The sequence below is a fragment of the Neltuma alba genome, unplaced genomic scaffold (assembly GCF_004799145.2).
Source record: "Neltuma alba isolate B1F8T4 unplaced genomic scaffold, ASM479914v2 tig00002618_pilon, whole genome shotgun sequence".
Classification (NCBI taxonomy): Eukaryota; Viridiplantae; Streptophyta; class Magnoliopsida; order Fabales; family Fabaceae; genus Neltuma; species Neltuma alba.
In genome coordinates, this window is record NW_021632941.1 from 6,064 (window position 1) to 28,541 (window position 22,478).

The following is a 22,478-nucleotide window of genomic DNA, read 5'->3' on the forward strand; positions in this document are numbered from 1 at the left end:
ATTAAATTAGAATTTACAAATTTTGACAAATTACTTCTATACCCTTTCTCTCATCTCCTTTTGTCTTCTTTCTCTCTTCATGTTGTAGAAACAAAGAGAGAGAGCTCTTCTCTCTCCCTTCAAATCCTCTTCTTCTTTAAGGGGTAGCCATTGTAGATTTTTTTTCCCCTCTTGAGCTAAATTAGAGAGAGCTCAGCTTCGTTGCTTCTATTTCTGATTTACTTGAAGGAAGCCATGGGGAACTAGACTAGCAACTGTGGGTCATCTTCTTTAGAGAGAGAGGAGGAGGGAAGACATGAGTAAATCTTCTTCTTCCTCAACCATGAGAGCAGCAAAGTAGCTGCTGTTATGGGTATTCTATTTTCCAGACTTGCTGCTTGCAAAGTCCCTAAACAACTTGAAATGATTTTTTCATCGGCATCGCACAGACAAGCATATCTTTCCAATCAAAGTTTTCTTTCCTTCTGGCCATAGAAAGTCTTCTATTTTTCATATCAAAGTCTTCTATTTTTAGTTACACGTATATGGAATGAAGTGATTCTTATTGTTTTCTTGCTCCTTTTGACTACTCATATCATCTAAAGTCATTAGGTGATGATGGGTTTGTTGGTAAACAAGCTATTCTTTTTGTAGATGATGTATACTGAATGGGATATGTTTTGTGACTTTAATGACAAGAAAATATTAGGTGTTGGTTCAATCATATTATGAACTTGTCATTTGAATATATGTAATACAATTGTTGTCATAAGGTTGTAGGTTTTTGGTAAATACCATTATTGTAGTGGTAAATTTCATTGCAAGTATAATAAATCATAAAAGTTGTTGTTAACATATTTATTATGATGTATTTCAAATCTATTTGTCTTTCTCAAAACATTTATCCCATTGTTTAATTTCCCTAAGAGGTTATACTTGGTGAAAATTGACTGAGTCAAGAGTATAAAAATGGTCAAATGTATTTTTCAGGTTATCAATCACATTATATGTCTAGTCAATTTATCTAACCTAGCCTCCCAAAAAAAATAATACCAAATCTGAAAATGATTAATAACTTGTTGGAAAACGTGTTATGGAAATGGTCATGTACATTTCGTAAGCTGTTACACATTTAGTAAAATTTTCTGAAAATGGCTAATAATAAGTTGCAAAATGTATTATGAAGATAGTTAATTTCATTTTACAAGTTATCAAGCACATTACAAGTTTAGTAAATTCATTTAGAAATTGCTAATAATAGGTCGTGAAGCGCGATATGGAATAATCACATTCATTTTGCAAGTTGTCGATCACGTTACATTTTTAGTGAAATTGTCTGAAAATGGCTAATAACAGGTTGCAAAATGCGTCATGGAAATGGGCAAATTCATTTTACAAGTTGTTAATCACACTACATATTTAGTAAAATTGTTTGAAAATGGCTAATAACAGGTTACAAAATATATTATGGAAATGGGTACTTTCATTTTACAAGTGGTCAGTCACATTACATGTTTAGTAATTTTGTTCAACTTAATTTCCTGAGTTTCGTTTAGTTTGTAAATGGCTAATAACAAATTGCAAAACACATTATGAAAATGGTCAAATTCAATTTGAAAGTTGTCAATCACTCTGCAAAACCTATTGATGCATTTCATTTTACTTTAGTGGCAGTTTAGTCTTTTCACCAATCTTTGCAAATCCCAAATTCCTACCTCATGTCCATTTCGTCCTTTTACTTATTTACATGACCTATTTGTCTTTTTAAATTTCAAAAAGTATTTTTCAGTCATTTTCCCTTTTTAAAACCTCCGCAGGCTCAAATGATTATTCTCCCGTGTGATGTTATAGAACCTCTATAGGGAAGGTAATTCAAAATTTCTTTCAAAAAAATATTTTCTAAATAAAATTACAAAAGATTGCTTTCATATGTTAAAAAATACCAACCCACAAAAACATCTTTTTTAATTGAATAAATATTTTTTTAAAAATACCAACCAAGTGACACACATTTTACCCCTGAATTATGTGGGCTTTGATTCCTGCAAAGGGTACAGAGGCTCTAAGTTTTTATCCTAAGTTAAGTCCGCCTTTGTAAAAAAAAATTTTTCTTTTTGTAATTAAAAAGTATTCTTTGTTTCTATCTTTATTTTTTTAGGGTAATTAAAAAATAATAAAAAAGTCATATTAATTTTGAGTAGTTGATTTAAGATAACTGTTTTCTTGAACGGTTGTTGTAGGGTGCCTAACACCTTTTCCACACATAATTGATTCCTGAACCCTATCTAATTTTTGTAGATCATAGGTTTTTTTAGGTCTCCAAAATTAATCTTTCAAAATTTTGGTGGCGACTCCTCTTTATTTCTTTTTTACGGGATGACAAGAATTCGGGCATGACAAAGATGTATAATTAATTAGGTATAAAAATAAAGAAACTGCATTAAATGATTAGACTACAAATTAATAAAAAAGATTCAAGCTGTTTAAGAAATTTGATGTTTATACGTTGAACTAGAGGAGTGATACTAATTGTCTCACTTTATGACGGTAACAAGCCCATAAATGTTTCATTACTTTTTTATAAAAGATTTTATACTAAGTAACATTAAAAAACTTTTGAGTCTTATAATAAAAAAAATAGAATTTTCTCCCCCATACGATGCATAAGATGATACATATTAAAATAGTTACTACTGCTAAAAAAAATATTTTATTATATTCTTTCCCTTTTAATCTATTGTAAAGAAAATTTATCTTTTGTTATTTACTCCCTTCAATTCAAAATATAATATAAACTTTATCTCCTTATTTACTAAGAAATTAGTTAAAATCGGTTTATAATAATAAATATGTAAGACATGTTTTTTTTTTTAAAATATACCCTTGCTAATAAAGAGAATAGGTAAAAGACGCAATAAATGAATCAAAAAAGAAAGAGAATGTGTGGGAGCGTAATTGGAAAAACTTATTAGATGCTTAGACAAAAGTAAATATTATCTTATAAAAAAAATCAAATCCCTCTAATAAAATTTAGGTTATATTTTGAACTGAAGGGAGTATTTTTAAAAATATTATTTTTCTTATATATGAATCAGACAATGAAATATAAGCTTCAAGTATTTAATGTTGACAATTTTACGACAATACTAATTGCACATAAAAATTTTCAGTAAAACTACCTATAATATTATTCTCCTTGATAAAACATCAATGTTTAGTTTCAAAGAAATCTAAAAAATGCAGCCACAATTATTGTGTCATTAAAATAATTAAATTCACAAAGGTAGAGAACAAATAGGTTGAATGTTAGTTTGAAGATAATGTGCATTGCATAAATCAGATGTTAATAAATTCTGTAAATAATTTGTTTGTGAAACTCTATTTCCGTTTTTTCTAATAGTGTTTATGGTGCCCCTCTTCTATCATTATCATAATATTAACTGTCAATTAAGTGGCCATTCAACTGCTTAACCCAACCCGTTTTGACATCACCGGTTATTACAAGATTTTACATATAAAGTAGATACAAGAATAATTTCTTCTAATTCTTAGTCGCATTGTTGTTGGAAAAAATGTGAGTCACGTTGTAAATGGATTTGTTGGTCTTGAATATAAATCGCCAGAAAATATGTTTATCACTTTAGCTATTTTTTCCTTTTTATCATAATTTTGTAATTAAGATGTAATTAATATGAGGCGGGAATTGATGATGATGAAAAATAGTTTTTTTTTTTGACAAATTATATAATCTAACTAACTTTCAACTCATTTTTCAATATGTATGTTGAGATAATTTAAAGTGCCCTATATTATCAACAAGTTGTTGGTTAAGGTAGTAAGCAGCCTTATCCCGTAAGGAAAAGAATACAAGTTTAAATTTTGAGAATCATACTTGTTGAGAGATGCAAAAACCCTCTGCGCTTTAGTCTCGAAAGGAAAGACCCTTAATCAAACCAAAAAAAAAAAAAAAGTAACCTATATTGAGTAGGGTAATATCTCATAAAAATAAAACAAATAAACTAAAGAAGCCAGAATGGAGGATGGTATAAAGCAGCACTAGTCAATGATTCAAACTCTTTTAATTATTGAAGCAAAAACTCTTTTGATTATTAAAAAAAAAAAACAAAGAAAAAGAAAGTTTGCAAACATCAAATAGCTATTATGACATAAAAGATACATACATATGTGCAAAATTTATTGAAAACTCTAGAGCAATACAAGACTTTGTAGCCTACTTTTGAAACAAAGGGTCATAGAACATATTATTTGGATTAAAGTGAAAAAAGTAAAAGAATTGCCGCAATAGCAGAAGCTTTTTTCCAAGGAATGCTCCGGTATTCACGCATAAAGATTGCTTTATATTTGTGATAACGGTCATTATAAAACCCATCTAAGTCTCTATACAAAGAAACATGGAAGTGACTGTATCACTATTAAAAAAAAAACTCTCCATGATTCCATTACAAGAATCTAAACATCTTTTCCAGATTGGATAGTAACAGTGCTCAAAGCCACCATGTTTCTCAACAAACTGTCAGTCCAATTACCCACACTGATTCTTGGTATTCTCACAACCCCTTCTGAAAATAGCGAAAATAGAAACTTAGTTAACCGTCTCCCTTTGTGAGCTTTGAAATTTGACTCCTGCCTCATGTAGTTAATATATGAACGTTTCAAAATTGGTTAGAACCAATTCTCTAAGGTGGATTAATTGGTAAGCAAAATGTCCTTAATATATCACAAAGAAAAGAGCTCAACCAAGAAAAAAAGAAAAAAGAAAAAGGAAAAAAAAAAAAGAGAATCCTTTAACACACATCCATTAAAGTAATGTTCTAGAAAAGGATAAAAGTCTACAGATTTAATCAAAGCTTGAACCGTGTGATCAACGAGTCAAACATGTTGAGCGAATTAAACAAAAATAGGAGATCAATGAGTTACAACTGATTACATGTTACCCTCTTTAATTCTAATTCTGCTATTTCAACTGTTAATAACTAGTAATTCTAGTGATCTTGAAATAAATTAAATCATGTGCCATTCTATTTGGAAAAAAAATTCGATAGCATAATAGCTTAAAAATGAGTATTTGAACTATATTAACTTCAAAAAAATTACTAAACAGCAAACCAGCAACAGGACAACATCATAACTAATAACAATATTCATGAAACAAAAACAAAGCCATTGAATTCCAACTAATACAAAGTCTAAGTCTTCTAACTAAAAACAAATTTCATTGAATTTAGAAACAATGCCATCTAAATTCAATCATGTCCCATTGCAATTGGAAAAAATTCGACAGCATGACAGCTTAGAATGAATACTTCCCAGGCCTTATGCCTTCTCTTTCCACTATTTTAACATCAAAAAATAAATCTTTCAATACCAACCCGGCAAGGCAATTATTCATGGAAGTTTAATTTAGTCTAAATGATATCTCATGTAACATATAATCATTCAAACTATTAGGAATAATGCTTTAATAGAACTGAAATGATTCCATTCAACCAAAAATCAAACCCCACAAACCATAATCAAAACATACAACCCACAATTTGGGTAACACAACCCAGAACCTAGAAAACTTGTAAAAAAACATATAACCCACACAAATGAACCAATATTAAAATGAAGAACAGCTAACAAACCCGTTGGTCAATATTCAAACGAAGAAGAAGAATAAGAAGAAGAGATGAACCAAAGCAAATAGCATTACTATAAATCCAAAACATTTTTAAAACACTATAGAAGAAGAAGAAGAAAGACAAGGAACCTGGAATGTGAAGCAGAATCGCCTCTTGCACTGTCCTAAAATGCGAGCACGATGGCAGCGACGAATGGCGAACAGTGAATTTGATGGCAATGAAGGGGAGAATAAGAAAATGATGGTTGAGAAGCACAAAATCATAGGGAAAAGTGTGAAATTGAGGTAGGTAATGAAGATTTGAATTTTCAAAGGCCAAGGGAGAGACAAAGAAATGACAGTAAAAATTTCAAACGAGTCTAGGATAAATGAACACTTCTACTGAAAACCATCAAATATTCCTACGCGAAACCATACTTCATAGTTTTTCTTCGAAATCGTCAAGTAGTTGAGAGCAATACTTAAGAGTTATTTAAAATCGTCAATTCTTTTAACGCAATACTTAACGATTATTTAAAACCGTCAAGTATTTTAATGCAGTACTTAATGGTTATTATTAATAACCATCAAGTATTTCCTGTGTCCCTCTTATTTAACGGTGTTTAGAATAACTGTCAAGTATTTGACATCAAATATTTATAAATTTGTAATGGTGACCCTTCAATGCAAAGGTGAAAACCACAGGTCATTCTATAGCATCCATATTATCTCTACCCCCAAAGCTTTTGTCATATAGAACTCGAAAATCTTTTTCCCTCTTGCCATCACCAAACTACCTTGGTGAGCTTCCACTTCCTAGAGCCAAGGTAGTTATCAAAATCATCTTCATCAAGTACCTGGGGTTATGTTGAGAGACAAATATAGATGTCAAGGTTTGCACAAGGGGATTAACAACAAAACTTAGGTGACTTACAAGAAAAAATTAAAAGGGAATTAACAACAATGCATAAGGGAGCCAACACAACTCAAACTTATGAGTTAGATACAGTGAAATATTTTCTCACCACTTGCAAGAATCTTTGAGAAAACAAAACAAGTATATGGCAGAAATTAAATAGCCAAATAGACACCAAGATTATTAACACAAAAAACCCTTAATGCAAGGGTAAAAACCATGTATCGTCCAGATCAAAAAAAATTACAGCTCCATTATGATCAAAACAGGGCATGAGAGAGTCTCTATCAGATGCATAAACAAGTACAGACAACTAGTCAAACAATCAAAGCTACAAGCTTAAAGTAGAGAATGAAAAAGCTAAAAAAAATACTCAAACCAGAGGCTATCGCACCAAGCAATGAGTTGATGATCCCCTCATTGAAAGTGATGCACTAGATGTTGTAAACCTACAAACCAAGTTTTTAATTGATCCAATAGTTAGTTAATATGTAAATGCTGATTTATCATGACTGTCATGTGAAGATACGAAAATGGTTGGCTCTTCTTCCTCTTCAAATGGCTGCTCTTATGAGACCTCATCCTTTAACCTAATATGTCCTATCTCCGCTTTAATAAGTGAGACTCAAATTTGGGCCTTCCTGCACATTGGAATTTTTAATTATTGTTAGTTGTTAAAGTGTGCATCTGACTTATAAATTCACTTATGAAGACTTGCAAACTTTTGTTCAACTCTTATAATATAATATAAATTAGAATTTATAAATTTTCATATACACACTTGTTATTTTGATATTGTTAATTGTTAAAATGTGTATGTGCAATGTAAATTCATGTATAAAATATAGATATTTGTAATATAAAACTCTAAATTAAAAACATATCTGTATAAATATTAGATCTCATAATTTTTTAAATCTTTATCTTTTAAAATTGTAAAATATTTGTTATTTTCCTCAGATTATTTTTTTTTCTTTTTTTTCTTTACTCGCCTTATATTTTTAATTATATTATGTTTTTGTTTTCTATTTGAAACCAATTTTCAATAGATTTTTGTAATTATTTTTTGGGTCTCTTAATTAGGATGTGTTTTGAAAAAAAATATTAATTTAATTATGACCATCTAGATCTGACCAAGGTTTAAAAAAAAAAAAAAGAGACCGAACCAGATAGTTTAATCGAAAAACCGGTAAATAGGTCACTAATCCAGTCTGATTTGTTTAAAAAACCGGTTTCATCGGTCAAAATCGCTTTTAAATTAGGTAGCCAGTCCCTTTTTTTCTTTTATTTGGGGCCCCCAGACGGCTTCAGACGACATCCTTTCCCTCACAAGTCCTCATCAGCCATCCCAAATCCGAAAATCCCCTGCCCGCGAAATCGCAGAATCACTACCTTCCTCCTTCTCCCAGACTCCAGCCATTCCCTCCGCCGAAATCGTCGCTGACGGCGGTCCTCCTAGTTCGGCCGTTCACTGACAGTGGCAGCCAGTCGCAAGTCTCCCTTCTCGTTGACGTCCTGCTTCGCCTTCATCGTTCATTAAAGTCCTGCTTCGCCTTCACCTCTCAATCGCTCACACGGCAAGTTGCGAGTCTCCATCCTCTCCTTGCTGACGTCCTGCTTCGCCTTCACCGGTCACGGAGTTGGTCCCGATGCTTTGTTGCTGTTGATAATAAATGTCAGTTACGATGCAAATGTTAATCATTGATTATGATTGAATTAATTGATTATATATATTTCTTATAAAAATTTTTAATTAATTTTCAGTGGTGTTCCGAATTGTCCCAGAGAATATCAATGCCGAGAAAAAGAAGGTCTTTAGGTAGACCTGACTCGTTAAGCTCCTTAAAAGCTGAGCTAGAAAATAGGGAACTTATCGAGTTGCCCTCAAGTTATTGCATCTACAGAGTGCCTCCATTGATTCGAAAAATGAATCCGACAGCCTACAAACCCATGTCGGTTTCCATTGGCCCATATCACCATGGCGATAAAAGATTGAAATCAATGGAAGAGGTCAAATTGTGGTTCCTCTGCAACTTTTTGAAGAGAAATCAACAAAAATCGTTTGATGATTATGTTTGTGTCCTCAAACACAAAGAAAGCAAAATTCGAAGCTGTTATTCAGATAACATCTCAATGGAGAGCGATGAATTTGTAAGGATGGTTCTAACTGATGCTTGCTTCATTATTGAATACTTTCTTCTAATGCTAGGTGTGGACAGCTCGCTTTCTAAGCTACCCTCAATGGAGATAAGATCAGACTTAATTTTAGCTGAAAATCAGCTACCATTTTTTATTCTTGAAGATCTGTTTGACCTGAATTTTTCCAATGGCTGCAATGTTGGATCTACATTTGTGTTTTTTACCTTCTACTATTTCAAAGGTGCATTCCTATCGGGTATAGTTCCTAACGAAAAACTTCGTGAAGGGTTTACGTACTCATATTTTGAACAACACCACCTGCCGACACTTGATGGTACTCCAAAAGTGGATCACTTGTGTGATATGCTAAGAATCTTTTGTGTACGGCTTGATCAACTACCAAGGGAACCTAGTATCGGCAAACTAAAGCCTGTATATAATGCAAGTAAATTAGATGATGCGGGAATTAAATTTGAGGTTAATGAAGATGAAATGAGCATACTTCGGCTGCAATATTCAAAGGGAGTGTTGAAAATACCAAGAACGAGGGTAAGTGATTTCACAGAGATCCAGCTTAGAAATGTGGTTGCATTTGAGCAGTGTCACTTTCGTTCATCAAGAAGCATGACTGATTACATAATGCTCTTGGGCCATCTTATTAGAACAGGAAAAGATGTTGAAATGCTTGAAGAAAAAGGGATTATAGAGAACTACATAGGGGAGGATGATGCAGTGGCTTTCATAACCAAGAGACTGAGCAGGAATGCTACCCCTGTAAACTTCAATAATGATTATATCTATCTATCAGAAGAATTGAACAAGTTTTGTGATAGCCCATACCACAAGTACCAAGCAATCTTTAAGCGGCAATATTGGAGCACTCCCTGGAGGATAGCATCTTTTTCAGGAGCAATTCTGCTTCTTTTCCTCACTTTGATCCAGACAATATCATCTGTCATTGCCTTATTTCAGAATTAGCTCCAAAGCTCTTGTAAGGGTTCAAACTTTGATTAAATCTGTAGACTTTTATCCTTTTCTAGAACTTTGCTTTAATGGATGTGTGTTAAAGGATTTTTTTTTTTTTTTTTTCTTCTACCGGCCTGTTGGCCCAGTGGTGTGGGTGTGTGCATGGGTGTGTGTAATGCGGGTTCGATCCCGCCCTCCTGTAACTCAAAAAAAAAAAAAGGATTTTTTTCTCTTTTTAATCAAAATACCTTCCCATAAGACATTTCTCAAAGACCTCCATTTTAACACTTTACCCAGCTATCTTATTCGTAGCATTTTTTTAGGCACTCCGCAGAAAAAGGCTTTTATTTTATTATTATTATCATTTTTGTTTAATGATTATTAATCAATCATAGAACATGATTGGTTTACAAGTCAGTGTAATTTTTGCATTGTAAATACCTCAAGATCATTAGAGTTCAATTCATCACAGCATCTTTCTTTCAAACACCTGACTAAGTCATATCTGAAGCCAGTGATGTATCTCCGTTGTCATAGAAACATGGCTTTCAAAATTCAATCTCAGAGTGTTCTTCCATTGGCTCTTGTTTTGCTGGGCATGTTGGCATTTCAAGCCTCATCTCGCACCCTTCAAGAAGCTTCCATGAAGGAGAGACATGAGCAATGGATGGTTCGATATGGCAGAGTGTACAAGGACGCTCAGGAGAAGGAGAAGCGTTTCAACATGTTGAAGCAAAATGTGGAATACATTGAAGGCATTAACAATGCTAGAACTAAGCCTTACAAATTAGGTGCGAATCAATTTGCAGATCTCACATGAAGAATTCACAGCTTCTAGAAACAGATTCAAGGGTCTTGTGTGCTCCTCAATCACAAGGACACCCACTTTTAAATGTGAAAATGTGACTGGTGTGCCTTCCCCTGTGAATTGGAGAAGGCAAGGTGCTGTCACACCCGTCAAGAACCAAGGCGATTGTAGTGAGAATTACTCTATTACTCCTTAAAACTAATACTCCCTCTCAACATAAACATAATAACTAGATAACTAATTTACAATTATTAAGGGTATTAGTTAAATTGCTTATTAGTAATAATTATATTATGTGTTGGTTTTCCTACAATACACCATTTAACCATTACTCCCGTTAATGAAAATTTCTTTTAATATATGCAATCAGTAGCTTTGAAAAAAAATATCGATATGGGATTAAATTGAGATTGGATTTCCATTTTGATTGCCTAAAGTGCATGCATGTCATTTGTAGAAACATATAGACACAAAAAATGACGTGGCCCCCAATATAAAAAGTGGGCTTACCTTTCCTTGTCCATCACTCTCTTTCATTTTAGGTGAAGTACACCTCAGTGTACCTTTTTTTTTTCATTTTGCCTTAGTCTTTTTTTTCCCGGATTTGCTTCCCATTTGTGTTTTTCTGTAAATTCTTCTTGGATAACAATATAAGTTCTCTTTTGGTGGGCAAAGAAAATCTTAAAAGCTGAACTATTTATTTTTCAATGGATGATTTCACTTTCAACAACGTTTTCTTTGATAAGAAAAAATTTAGATGAGTTGAGTTTTAAAAATTCACCAGGATCAAGATATGCTTCAAAATTTGGAGAGCGCTTATAGATGTATTTACAGATGACTCACCAACAAAGTTCTAACATGAGCCATGGGATTTGAACTCATGATCTAGTGGATTATGAGTTGACTTCTTATCAAGTAGACAAACTTTCATTAGTTACTTTTTATAACTTTTACACATTCTATTAATAGTTTATGTAGAATCATAAACAATGACTACTTAACTAATTTGGATAAATTAAAAAATTAGTTAAAATAATTATTTGTAGCAAGTATGAATTGGTTTTGTTAAACCTAAAGCATCTTTTTTAATGATGACTATTCTTTTCTATTTTCCTAAAGTATGGATGAAAAGTTCCTTAACATGTGTAATCAATATAGATGTTTTAAAAAACTAATTATAAATTTGAGAGATAAAATAAAATGAGATTTTATATTAATTTAAGATCAAATTCAATCCCAAACTAGCTCTTATATTAATTGTCCTAAGTATTATAGGAATGTCACAAACTCATTGAGACTAACATGTATGGCATAGGAGCTTTTATCCTTAAACTACAAAGTGGGAGATTTGATTTCTAATTTTTACATTCAGAACAAAATTAGCGTAGAAAAATTGACCTTTTATTCTCCTTACAATGTTATTAATAATGGCTAAAGAAAACCATATACTATCTCATTACTATAGGATCTAGTTTGATAGTTTAGAGAGACTAAAAAAATTAGTTAAATTAATTATTTATAATAATTTTTTATAAAATATTTTTACTAATTATATATATTAATTAGAACTAATATTTGATGAAACCTTTAATATATGTAACTATATTATAAGGACTATTTTAAAAATAAATAAATATAAAAAAAAAAGTAAATTAAAATTTTATATTTACGATAAAACCTTCTGCTCATAGCGGAATTCAAAATTTTGGAGCGACGAAGTTCTGTAAGATAATTTTACACAGTCCACTCTTCTTCAGTTCTTCTTCTCAGTTCTGGGCTCTCCCTTCCCCATTTTCGCTGGTAACATTTCTTTTCCGTCTTCGTTCTTCAGATTTAGTGTCGATATTGTGGGGGTCCTATTTCCTCTTTTCAACAAACTCATCTTTTTTTTTTTGGGGTACTTTTTTCTTTTGCTGCAGCCATATTTCTTTGCCGATCTTCTGTGGGCTGAGATTTGGAGGTTGAGTTTGGTTCGATATGAACCTGAGCAGTGCTGGGTTTGAAAATCCTATTGGCTGTTACGATGCTGCGGTTCAAGTATCTCTTTCTCCTTGTTGATCTGTTTCTTGTTTCTGTTCATTTTAGTTTAATTCATTTGAAATGTGGGGGAGTTGTGAATTTCTGGTACAAGTAGGGAACTTATTTAAAGTTTTAGCGTACAGGTATATTTCTCCAGGAACTTGATAGATGACTTGTTTTCTTCTTTGTTGGATGTTTCTTTTAATTGGTAGTATTGTCGATTTTCAGCTTGCGCACAAAATTCTATTTAAACATAAATTCTTACTGACTTTAATGATCGCATGTTTACTAAAATGAGCGTTATTTGTTGAAGCAACTACCGAGAAATAGAAATTCTTCTATTTATGTTGTAATTTTTGAAGCATTGGCGACAGCTAAAGAAATTTTAAAGAAAATTAAAATGAATTTTCAGATATACTAGATTTAACAAATTTCAGTTGTGTTTGTGGATTCTTCAATACTCGTTTAGTGAGGTCAGCTCCATATTGCTAGTTTATCCATTTTTAACCAGGCAGAGTTACATAACAGTTGAAGTAATTAGACTTGCAACTCTGTAGAGCTGCACAGGTGGTTTAATATGATTTAAACAGCATAAATTTTAGGTGGGACCACAAAATGTTTGATGGGGAAAGTACTACACTTTTGACTCCAATAGCTGTGTATCGGTAGCATTACTCTTAAGTTTGGGTTGAATTCTACATGCTTCCTGTTACTTATGTGCCCTTGTTTGAAGTGTTTATGATTTTCAGTTTGTAAGAGTTTTTGTTTGGAAGTAGAATTAATCTTTACATAATGACCTTGGATTATTGTCCACTTAGGCTTAAAAATAGTATTTGTTCTTTGTACATGTAGGAGCTTCTTGTTATTGATGATATCCTGTCAGCCATGGTTGGGATTGAAGGACGTTACATCTTGATTAAAACAGTTCATGGAAAGCAGGATGATGTCACTTTCCAGGTTGATCCATCTATGGATTTGGCACTTCAGGTGAGAATTAGCATTACCTGCATATATTCAGTTGATATTGTCTCCCTTGAGACTTCAATCCAACATAAGAGACATCTAACCTTTTTATATTACTTCATAGGGAAAGATGTGATACGATATTTGGGTAAGAAACAAGCTAGCCTAGAAATAGGATTTTTTTTTTTTTTGGAGATGTTTAATATGCTCTGAATTTACGTCCTAATAATTAGCCTATCCAAAATTGTAACTTCATTCTATGTTTGGATCTTTGGATGTTTGTTGACACTCACTCAACTTTATAAGCTATTCTAATGAAGCGTCATGCATCTTGCATAAACTTACATAATGAAAGAATTTTACGTACGCCCTACTCCTGATGCAAGTCCAGAAAAGAAATTTCTTTGTCCACACAAAAAGTGAACCTGATGGCTCATGTGATCATAACCTTTGCGATGTCTCTAATAAATCATGGCATACTTTAAGGACTGCTCACAGCAGTCAATTGTCTTAATAGTTGATTTGAATCAATTTTTGCAGGAATTGGCAAAACGGATATTTCCTCTATGTAAGAGTTTTATCTTGATCAATCAGTTTGTGGAATCAAGGTCTCAATTCAAGAATGGCCTAGTAAACCACGCCTTTTCTGCTGCACTCAGGGCACTCCTTCTTGTAGGTTTTTCTACGTTGCTCATCATTTTGACTATTATCATACCATGACATTTCTACTTGCTTCTTTGATCTAATTCATTGTTGGAATCTCTACATAATATTATATACGTGTTCTCTTTTTGATGTGTGTGCCTATTTATTTCTAAAAACAGTTAATTTTGGGCTAAGTTTAGGAATGCTGCTTGTGTCTTTTAGTCTAGTTATAGGAAACTAGGCTCGTGTTAGGACAGTTTTTCCGGTGATCTTAAGTTGGAACATCAATCAGGAGGTTTGCGATCGTCTGACTTGAAACTGCAAATCAATATGATGATCATGTTAAAATTGATTGTATAGAAATTAAAATTAATAGCACTGCAGAGTGGCCTACGGCCTCATGCATGTCACCCTCTTCTGGGGCATTATATAAAGGTTAGCTAATTTTAATAGAAGATGTAAAATTCAAATAATCCCCAACTTATGCTACCTTTGATCAATCTTTTCCAGGATTATCAGGCCATGATAGCACAGCTTGAGCACCAGTTTCATCTTGGGAGACTTTCCCTTCAAGGATTGTGGTTCTACTGCCAGGTTTGTATTTGAGATAAGTGAATGCAAATATTTGTCGTATCCTGGCTAATCTTATTTTAAATTGCCGCAGCCCATGATGGGGTCTCTGCATGTGCTGTCTATCGTAATACAGAAGGCTTCAGTTAACAACTTTTCAGGTTCTGCAGTTCTTAATTTATTGCAGAGCCAGGTAAAATTTATCTGTAGGTTGTCAGACTTTCTTATGGAGTCAAACGGAAATTCCTATGTGATGGTTATCCCTTTCCGTATATGTTCTAGAAATTTTTGTTTAGCTTATCATGACTTTTATTGTATATAGGCAAAGGCTATGGCTGGAAACAATGCAATTAGGTTGTTGCTGGAGAAAATGACGCAGTGCGCCAGTAATGCTTACCTGAGCATATTAGAAAGGTAGCCCTGACTATGCCTTCCTACACGAGATGACAAGATTCCTTGACCTTAAATCGAATTTCTTCCCCTCTATTACATATTAATTCTGATTATGCATTACTGTTCCACCTAAATCAATATTGTTAGATATTTTTTTTACGACTTTAAAGGATCAGATAATCAGGTACCTTGACCTGTTTGTCAACCTATAGGATAATTTTACATTGAATAAAATTAATATCAGCTTATGATACCATGGATGTTTTCGTTTTCTGCATCACACATTAACTGGCATCTTACCTATATGGGCATCCTTGTTGAGGGTAACCTTAAGTCTTCTTCCTTGGTGCCATTTGTTTATGAAATGTCTAAACATTTCGACCAGGGTGCTTTTTTCTATTGTGGCTGGTTTACTCTTAATCCTTGTTGTGGCTGCTTTAGAGATGAAGGTATCAAACTTTTCTGAATGTCTTGTCTTTCCTTGGTGCTGAATTCTCCAGTTCAGGGAGGATGCCCTTGGAGGTGATTTTATGTATTAGAAAAAGAGGTATCAGTATATACTGTCGTTTTCATTGTTGGACAAGGCTGAGGAGAAGAGATGTTAGTATCGACTCTGTTTTGTCATTGTTGTACAAGGCTGAGGATTCAGATTTGGCTAATAGAGATCTGGATTCTTTAGATGAAGTTGCAAATGTGAATTTCTCTCCCCATGGAATTCAAATATGAATTCATTGCAGTAGTAGCTACGGCTATATGTTCCAACATTATTTTCAAGAACAACTTGTTCTGAACAAGTCTAATCTTCATGGCAAGTGGAAGCGATCCAACAAATAAAGATTAACGGAATAAGGACATCAACACAATTATTTATAGATGCACCAAGGCACTTTGCTTGGAAGTTTTATGAATTCCTAACAATTTACGAAGAAGACAAAGAAAGAGAAACACATTGAAGATTTGACTAGTAAATGATGACAGCTGCCCTAATTATTTACCCAGATGTCTGGCTGATAGAATCGCTTTTAGTGGCCAGACCTATATAGAAGGGAAATTAGCAAAATAGATGAAAGAAGAAAATCTCTTTCTGCTGTCCAGGACTTTAACCTCAAGCTTGTTTCTATTTGGAGAAAGATATTGAGCATTAGAGTTACTTTAGGGTGGCTATAGGCCTGAAATAGGAAAGGGCTGTATTGGGGGTTGTGAGGATCACTTTTTGGACCTTATAATAGTCGTTGGTTTCTCAGGGTAAGGCAGGACTTGTTTTGTATTCGGAGTGTAGTGAGGAGAGGACTGGCATCTTGAAAGCCAGGTTAGGGGTGGAGGAAGAGAGTCTTTCTTCATCGCTTTTATCTCTATTTTAGTGTGTTAAGAGAGTTGAGTGTTCCGTGAGCTCATATCTTCTATTGTAACAAGTGTTCTGTGGAATCAATATCAGTTTCAGTTTTATTATTTTACTGTTTTATGTTGGTCCCTATCACTGGAATTGTTGGAGCAATGTTTACCAATCCTAGTTTGCATGCTTTAAATATCCAAGATTAATGTTAGAAATAGGACTGACTGATAGTTTTTTTTTTTAAAATGTAATCAGGTCAATTTATATTTTTAAACTAGAAAGGAGGATTATGTATTTCAACTTAGAATTTTAATTTTTTTGGCCAAAAAATTTTAATTGATTCTGACTATTTGTTCATTTTGTTGTGCATATTGCCTTGAACAACATGAAAGATGGGTCTATGAAGGAGTAATAGATGACCCTTATGGTGAATTTTTCATTGCAGAGAACAAATCACTCCAAAAGGTAGTTTAATATGTTTCTTTCATTCACAACAGCCCCATATTGTTATTTCATTCTCTTGCTCCCAGCAGTCACAATTTTAAATTCTGTCCAGGAGAGTCTCACTCAAGATAATGACGCTAAATATTGGCGGCACCGTTACAGCCTCAAAGATGGAATTCCTAGTTTTTTATCAAATATGGCAGGAACAATCTTGACCACTGGAAAATATCTGAACGTCATGAGAGAATGTGGGCACCATGTACAGGTTTTTCTACTGTAACAATTATGCTCTGTATACAGAATAGATCTCTCTTCTCAATCTTCTTGACATAGGAGGTTGATTACCAAAGAAGATTTCCTTGTTTTATATCTGGTTGCTCCTCTAAATGTTGTTAATTGCCTTAATATTAGGTCCCTGCATCAGAAAACTTAAAAGTAACAAGTCTTGGTTCAAATCATCATTATCTTGAACGTATTAAGGCTGCTTATAATTTTGCAAGTGGTGAGCTCCTGAATCTCATCAAAGATAAGGTGAGGTAGACTTTGAATCTGGTGATTAAATTTTCAACTTGTTTTCTGAAGTTCTTGCAACGGTCATTTCTGATGGTGAGTCATGTTTGTTTGTCTAGTTTGATTTGCTGGGAAAGCTGCGATCAATAAAGCACTATCTTCTTCTTGATCAGGTAAGTACAACTTAGAGGAGTTCAATTTTGAAGATAGGAACTGGCTATGCTGGCAAAGCTAATACAGTATAGATGACAATATTATTCAGTGACTGGAATGTTCCCTTCTTTTTCCTAATAGTCTTAGGATAAAATAAAATAAATCTAATCATCCTTAATCCTGTACTCCATCACAGTTATTCAAGCTTGTTGACTTTTGGTTTGAGTTCGCATGTAGAGGAAGGTATGGGAACAAAATATGCTGTGAGAATCAGGGATGCTGTCAATATAACTGAAGATTTTTTTTCAATACGGCATCATCATATTGGTTTTGTTTGACTTTGATTGAAAGGGAGGGAAAGTTTGTTGGCGTAGGAGAAACGATAAGCATTATATGTTTTATTTTACTCAGTCTGAGAGTAGTCAGAGAACTTGTAACAACCTTTACTGGTCATATTGAACCTGTAAGGTTTTATTGATATACATGAGGCTTGGGCATGATTGGTGGCATATTATGGTAATGTTCTTGTGAAACGAGTCAGGCAGACTGGTGTAGAATAAATGTTGGAACGAGAGAGAAAGAGGGAGAAAGAAGGAGAATGAGAGAAAGAAAGATAGAACAGAGAGGTAGACGAGGTAACTAGGAGAGATTCTATTCCATTCAACTTATCATTCTCATAACCTAATTGCAATATACCTAATCCTTCCTATTTCTAATCCTGGGGATCCATTAACTAATTCTAACCAACTCTTCCTTTTATTACAATTATATATCACAGACATGGGTATTACCATGATCAAAATCGACCTTATCAACATAAAGATTCCTGTTCTTTTAGTTTACTTCTTCTTCATATGAATTAGTAGTAGGGAAGAGGCAAGGAGGTTGGGATCCTAACGTCAGAGTCAAAGACAGGTCGGTGTCATGTGAATTATTACTTTGTTTGAAAAGACACTTTAGGACAAAAATCTTCCCCCCTAAACTTTATTTGATTTTCATACTCGATGACTGGAAGATTTATGGGCATCTGTATTCATAAATGTTGTGCATTCAAAGGCATAGTGCTTTTCTTCATTAATTTTAGCATGATCACAATGACCATGTATGATCACACAGGGTGATTTCTTGGTACATTTTATGGATATTGCTCGAGATGAGCTGGCAAAAAAACCTGATGAAGTCTCTGTTGAGAAGCTGCAGGTATATAACAAGCACTATGCTGTCTTTTATTTGTGTGGAAAAAGCAGACATGTTTAATAATTCCACAGAAGACCAAGATTTTGACTGTGGGCGTTCATCTTATTCTCTTTTCTTTTCTCAACCCCACCCCCATATGACTTAGTCGCTTCTGGACCTTGCTTTGCGTACTACAGCGGCTGCAGCAGATCCTTTGCATGAAGACTTAACCTGTGTTGTGGTAAGTAACTCAAGTTTGTGAAAAAAATATATTTTGATCCTTATCTCGAAGATGACTTATGCCATGCATTTTCCTTTCAGGAAAGATCTTCTTTGCTGAAAAGGCTGGGTTCAATCAAAGGTCCTGAATTTAGCAATAGTTCTTCTGTTAGCGACGATCTGGAGGAACCAGTTAGCATTACTGGTCTTGAAACATTTTCCCTAAGTTATAAGGTTGTTGCATTCCCCTTGAAGTTTCTGAACAGATTGCCTTTATTAGCTCACTCGTGATAATTTGTTGGTTTGGGTTCTCAGGTCCGATGGCCATTGTCTATAGTCTTATCACGCAAAGCTCTTACAAAGTATCAGTTAATTTTTCGATTTCTTTTCCATTGTAAACATGTTGACCGTCAGCTTTGTGGAGCATGGCAAGTGCATCAAGTATGACTTCAAGTGCCATTCACCTTACCTGGTTTGATTGCATCCAACACTCCTCATTTCCTTATTTTGTTTCATTTTAAAGGGAGTTCGTGCTCTCAACACTCGTGGAACTGCTATCTCCAGATCATCACTTCTCTGCCGTAGTATGCTTAAATTTATCAATAGCCTTCTACACTATCTGACATTTGAGGTAGGTTTTACTTTTCCCCAACTTTTATGTACGTTTTGGGTCCTTTCTGTTCCGCAACACAGGCCCTTCTCTTTTGTCCTTCAATTTGTCTGTTGATTTTTATAGATTTTGCTTAATATCACTGCTCTATCTTTACAATAAAATAATTGGATCCAGGCTTCTTATAAAATTTCAAATATGCATGTATATATAAATATTTCCTAATGTGCATACTCAGACTCTATGAGCAGCTAGGTGCATTTATCAGTATATGATTACAATTTTTATTTTAGGTTATTGAGCCCAACTGGCATGTCATGTATAGCAGGCTTCAGTCAGCCAAGAGCATAGATGAGGTAAATTCTCTGTCCTTGAGAGCATAACATCCTCTTGAGCCTTGACATTTAATTGATAATTACATGTGGTGTGTATTTCTTTCTCTGTCTGAAACAGGTTATTCAACATCATGATTTTTTTCTTGAAAAATGTTTGCGAGAATGCTTGCTTTTTTTGCCAGAGCTGCTGAAGGTTAGTTTCTCTTTATTGTTGAACCTTAAACGGTTATGCTATTGCAGCTTTCGGCTACAAAAAGTATCATCTCTCTTATAATGTTTTCGATGGTCTTAACATTAGGAAAGGGACAGATGTCCAAAATAGGCATGTTTGAGCAGAGAATTCGTTTTGTTCCTCTCATCTTTTCAGGTGCAGTTGGTTCCCTTCTGTCCGCAGAGAGGGGAATGAAAACAATTTCTGAAAGCTTTTATGGATTTCTCTGAATAGAATTGGATTGCTGTGGGAGAAGATTAACTTGAGAAAATAGGAATAATTGAACAGTGTATTTGAAAATGTCTCCCATTCTTGTGTTTAGTTTCAACCTCATTTGCTCTAACTTGATTGTTCTGATTCCCCTAAGTTACTGTTTCCTGATCCGGCAAGAGGTCTTGGAAGATTAATAATTTAACATTGCTGCACAGCAATTTTGCAGAACTAGACCTGGGTATTGCCATGAGATGGACAAACGAAACACCGACTTCAAAAAAAGACTTGTAATGAAGCAGGTTTAATTGAATCCTACAATTTAATAGTGAAAACTATTAATAGATTTAATATTAGAATTAGCAACAATGGAAAGAGTGTTGCATGTTTTTAGATCCTAGGATTCAACAACTGCCATGCAACAACAGAATATAAAATTGTGCTGTCAAGGACCTTTTCGAATAAAAAATTTAAGATGTTAAGTACAAGCTTGTAAATAGTTTTGCTATAATCTTTAACACGTTGCTTCATACAAAAGTTCTCTGGGCTTCAAGTGTGAAGAAAACCATACGCTTATTATTCCTTGTATTTGAATCTTAAAATAAGAGCATGAGAAGACCCAAGGATTGAGGAGACAAGAGCGTGTGGAAGCTTTTTATATTACAAGAAAACACGCATACAACAGATGTATAAACCATGTGCGACTATGAAATATCCAGTTTCGCTTTATATCTAAACTTGACCCCAAGTGGGTGTTGTTTGTCGCTTTTGTAATATGTTGTCTGCAACATCCTCAATTGCAGAAGGTGGAGAGGCTCAAGTCCATGTGCCTGCAGTATGCCGCTGCAACGCAGTGGCTTATTTCATCTTCCATCAAAATACATAATCCAGAGGAAGCCATTGATGGCTCAACTGGCTTGGGCAAAGCCAATCAATTGAAATCAGGAAAATTATCTCAGGCTCTGAAATCTACCACCAGGAGTGCCACCGTCACTGAATCAGTTCTGTAAGTCAAATGATGTTCTAATGCATACACGGAACCAGCAAATTATTGCGGGGGGAATTAAAGTTCATCTTTCTATTTGTGGGTTAAATTGGTTTGGCTCTTGTGGTTTAGGGTGTGCCGTTCAATGTTTCAATTTTCTTTGTTCGTTCACTGTTAATTTATCTTTTGTTGTTTTACTTCAACTTTTGTTATAGCGTTCTGTTCTGAGGTTATTGTTGATAATTTGAGAATTGGATTTGTAAGCCTTATCAGTAGTACTTGTAGAATTCTATGAAATTGTTTGAAGAGATATGTGTGTGTGTGTGTATATATAAAGCCTTTAATGCAATTCTTTTTCCTCATTTTTCCTGGTGTGACTCTAATGATATATTGCAGCAAATTTGAGAGGGAATTCAATGCCGAACTTCAAAGTCTTGGATCAGTCTTGAGTAGAAGTTCCCAAGCAAATCCATATCTGACTCATCTTGCACAGTCGATTCTTGGTGTTAGAAACGAATAGAAGTATATCTGATGTCCTTTCCCTTACTGGGTTGTTGTAATTTTTCTTGAAGTTTTTTGAGTGCAGGTATTTATATTATTGATAATGCTTGTCTCATGCTTTTTGATTGTGTCATTGTTCAGGAATGGAGTTAGCATTATCAGGTTTTCTTGACATGTTTGTTTTGTATCTATCAAGTTATTTTCCTATGGCCTTGAACAGCAATAGTTACTCTAGTTGAAAAGTTATGTTTCTGGAATTCAGAGCTTCTTCCATTATCCTAACCTTAAGGACAACGATGATGGACAGTTGGACACATCTCAAGATGTTGTCATCTGAACCTAGTTCAAACTATCAGAACAATGTGGGGGTCTTTATGGTGATAAGGGTTCAAATTTTTTTTAGGAAGTGTTTGGATAGAAACTAATTTATCATTTTAAAAATGATTTATAATATACGAAATAAATATGTGAGACTCGATTTGTTTCAAAGCACTTTTTAAAAATGCTTTTAGGAGTAACCAAACATCCTCCCTAATATAATAATTATTATCGAATATAGTTTGGAAGCCCAAATCTAATTTTCATGGATTGCTTGTTCAGTTATGTTTGTTAAATTGGGTTTTGCCTATGAGAATTTCCAATACCAATAAAAGATTACTTTTACTAAAAATTGTTGTTTCTTATTAATGAGGGTTGATTCTAACAAAAAAAGTTAGTTTCTCATAATGTGATGAATCGGGCTACTCACATTTAGTATTCAAGAGTATTTC

General features: G+C 33.8%; 2 protein-coding genes across 4 annotated transcripts; both read left to right on the forward strand.

Annotated features, from left to right (window-relative positions):
- Positions 1–7,849: 7,849 nt before the first annotated feature.
- LOC114734036 (UPF0481 protein At3g47200-like) lies at positions 7,850–10,984 on the forward strand. Of its 3 annotated transcripts, none has more exons than XM_028921527.1 (4): positions 7,850–8,159; positions 8,186–8,193; positions 8,283–9,648; positions 10,161–10,984. In XM_028921527.1, exon 3 carries the CDS (start codon positions 8,313–8,315, stop codon positions 9,633–9,635), a length of 1,323 nt encoding a protein of 440 aa, XP_028777360.1. In that variant the 5' UTR covers positions 7,850–8,159; positions 8,186–8,193; positions 8,283–8,312; the 3' UTR covers positions 9,636–9,648; positions 10,161–10,984. The 3 variants fall into 3 exon arrangements, with proteins under 3 accessions (XP_028777360.1, XP_028777367.1, XP_028777375.1); XM_028921534.1 differs by having other exon boundaries at positions 10,273–10,984; XM_028921542.1 differs by having other exon boundaries at positions 8,304–9,648.
- A 1,142-nt stretch (positions 10,985–12,126) lies between these two features.
- On the forward strand, positions 12,127–21,965 carry LOC114733958 (gamma-tubulin complex component 2). The gene is made up of 20 exons (XM_028921440.1): positions 12,127–12,231; positions 12,351–12,468; positions 13,303–13,437; positions 13,954–14,085; positions 14,569–14,652; positions 14,723–14,821; positions 14,951–15,042; positions 16,747–16,819; positions 16,911–17,063; positions 17,210–17,329; positions 17,428–17,481; positions 18,578–18,661; positions 18,804–18,878; positions 18,959–19,090; positions 19,172–19,297; positions 19,380–19,487; positions 19,760–19,822; positions 19,920–19,994; positions 21,026–21,228; positions 21,604–21,965. Exons 2-20 carry the CDS (start codon positions 12,409–12,411, stop codon positions 21,725–21,727), a joined length of 1,992 nt encoding a protein of 663 aa, XP_028777273.1. The 5' UTR covers positions 12,127–12,231; positions 12,351–12,408; the 3' UTR covers positions 21,728–21,965.
- Positions 21,966–22,478: the final 513 nt, after the last annotated feature.

Coding starts and splice junctions, on each gene's coding strand:
- LOC114734036 (XM_028921527.1), top strand. CDS start 8,313: ATGCCGAGAAAAAGAAGGTCTTTAGGTAGACCTGACTCGTTAAGCTCC.
- LOC114733958 (XM_028921440.1), top strand. CDS start 12,409: ATGAACCTGAGCAGTGCTGGGTTTGAAAATCCTATTGGCTGTTACGAT. Junction 13,438..13,953: donor CTATGGATTTGGCACTTCAG/GTGAGAATTAGC, acceptor CAATTTTTGCAG/GAATTGGCAAAACGGATATT. Junction 14,653..14,722: donor GATTGTGGTTCTACTGCCAG/GTTTGTATTTGA, acceptor AAATTGCCGCAG/CCCATGATGGGGTCTCTGCA.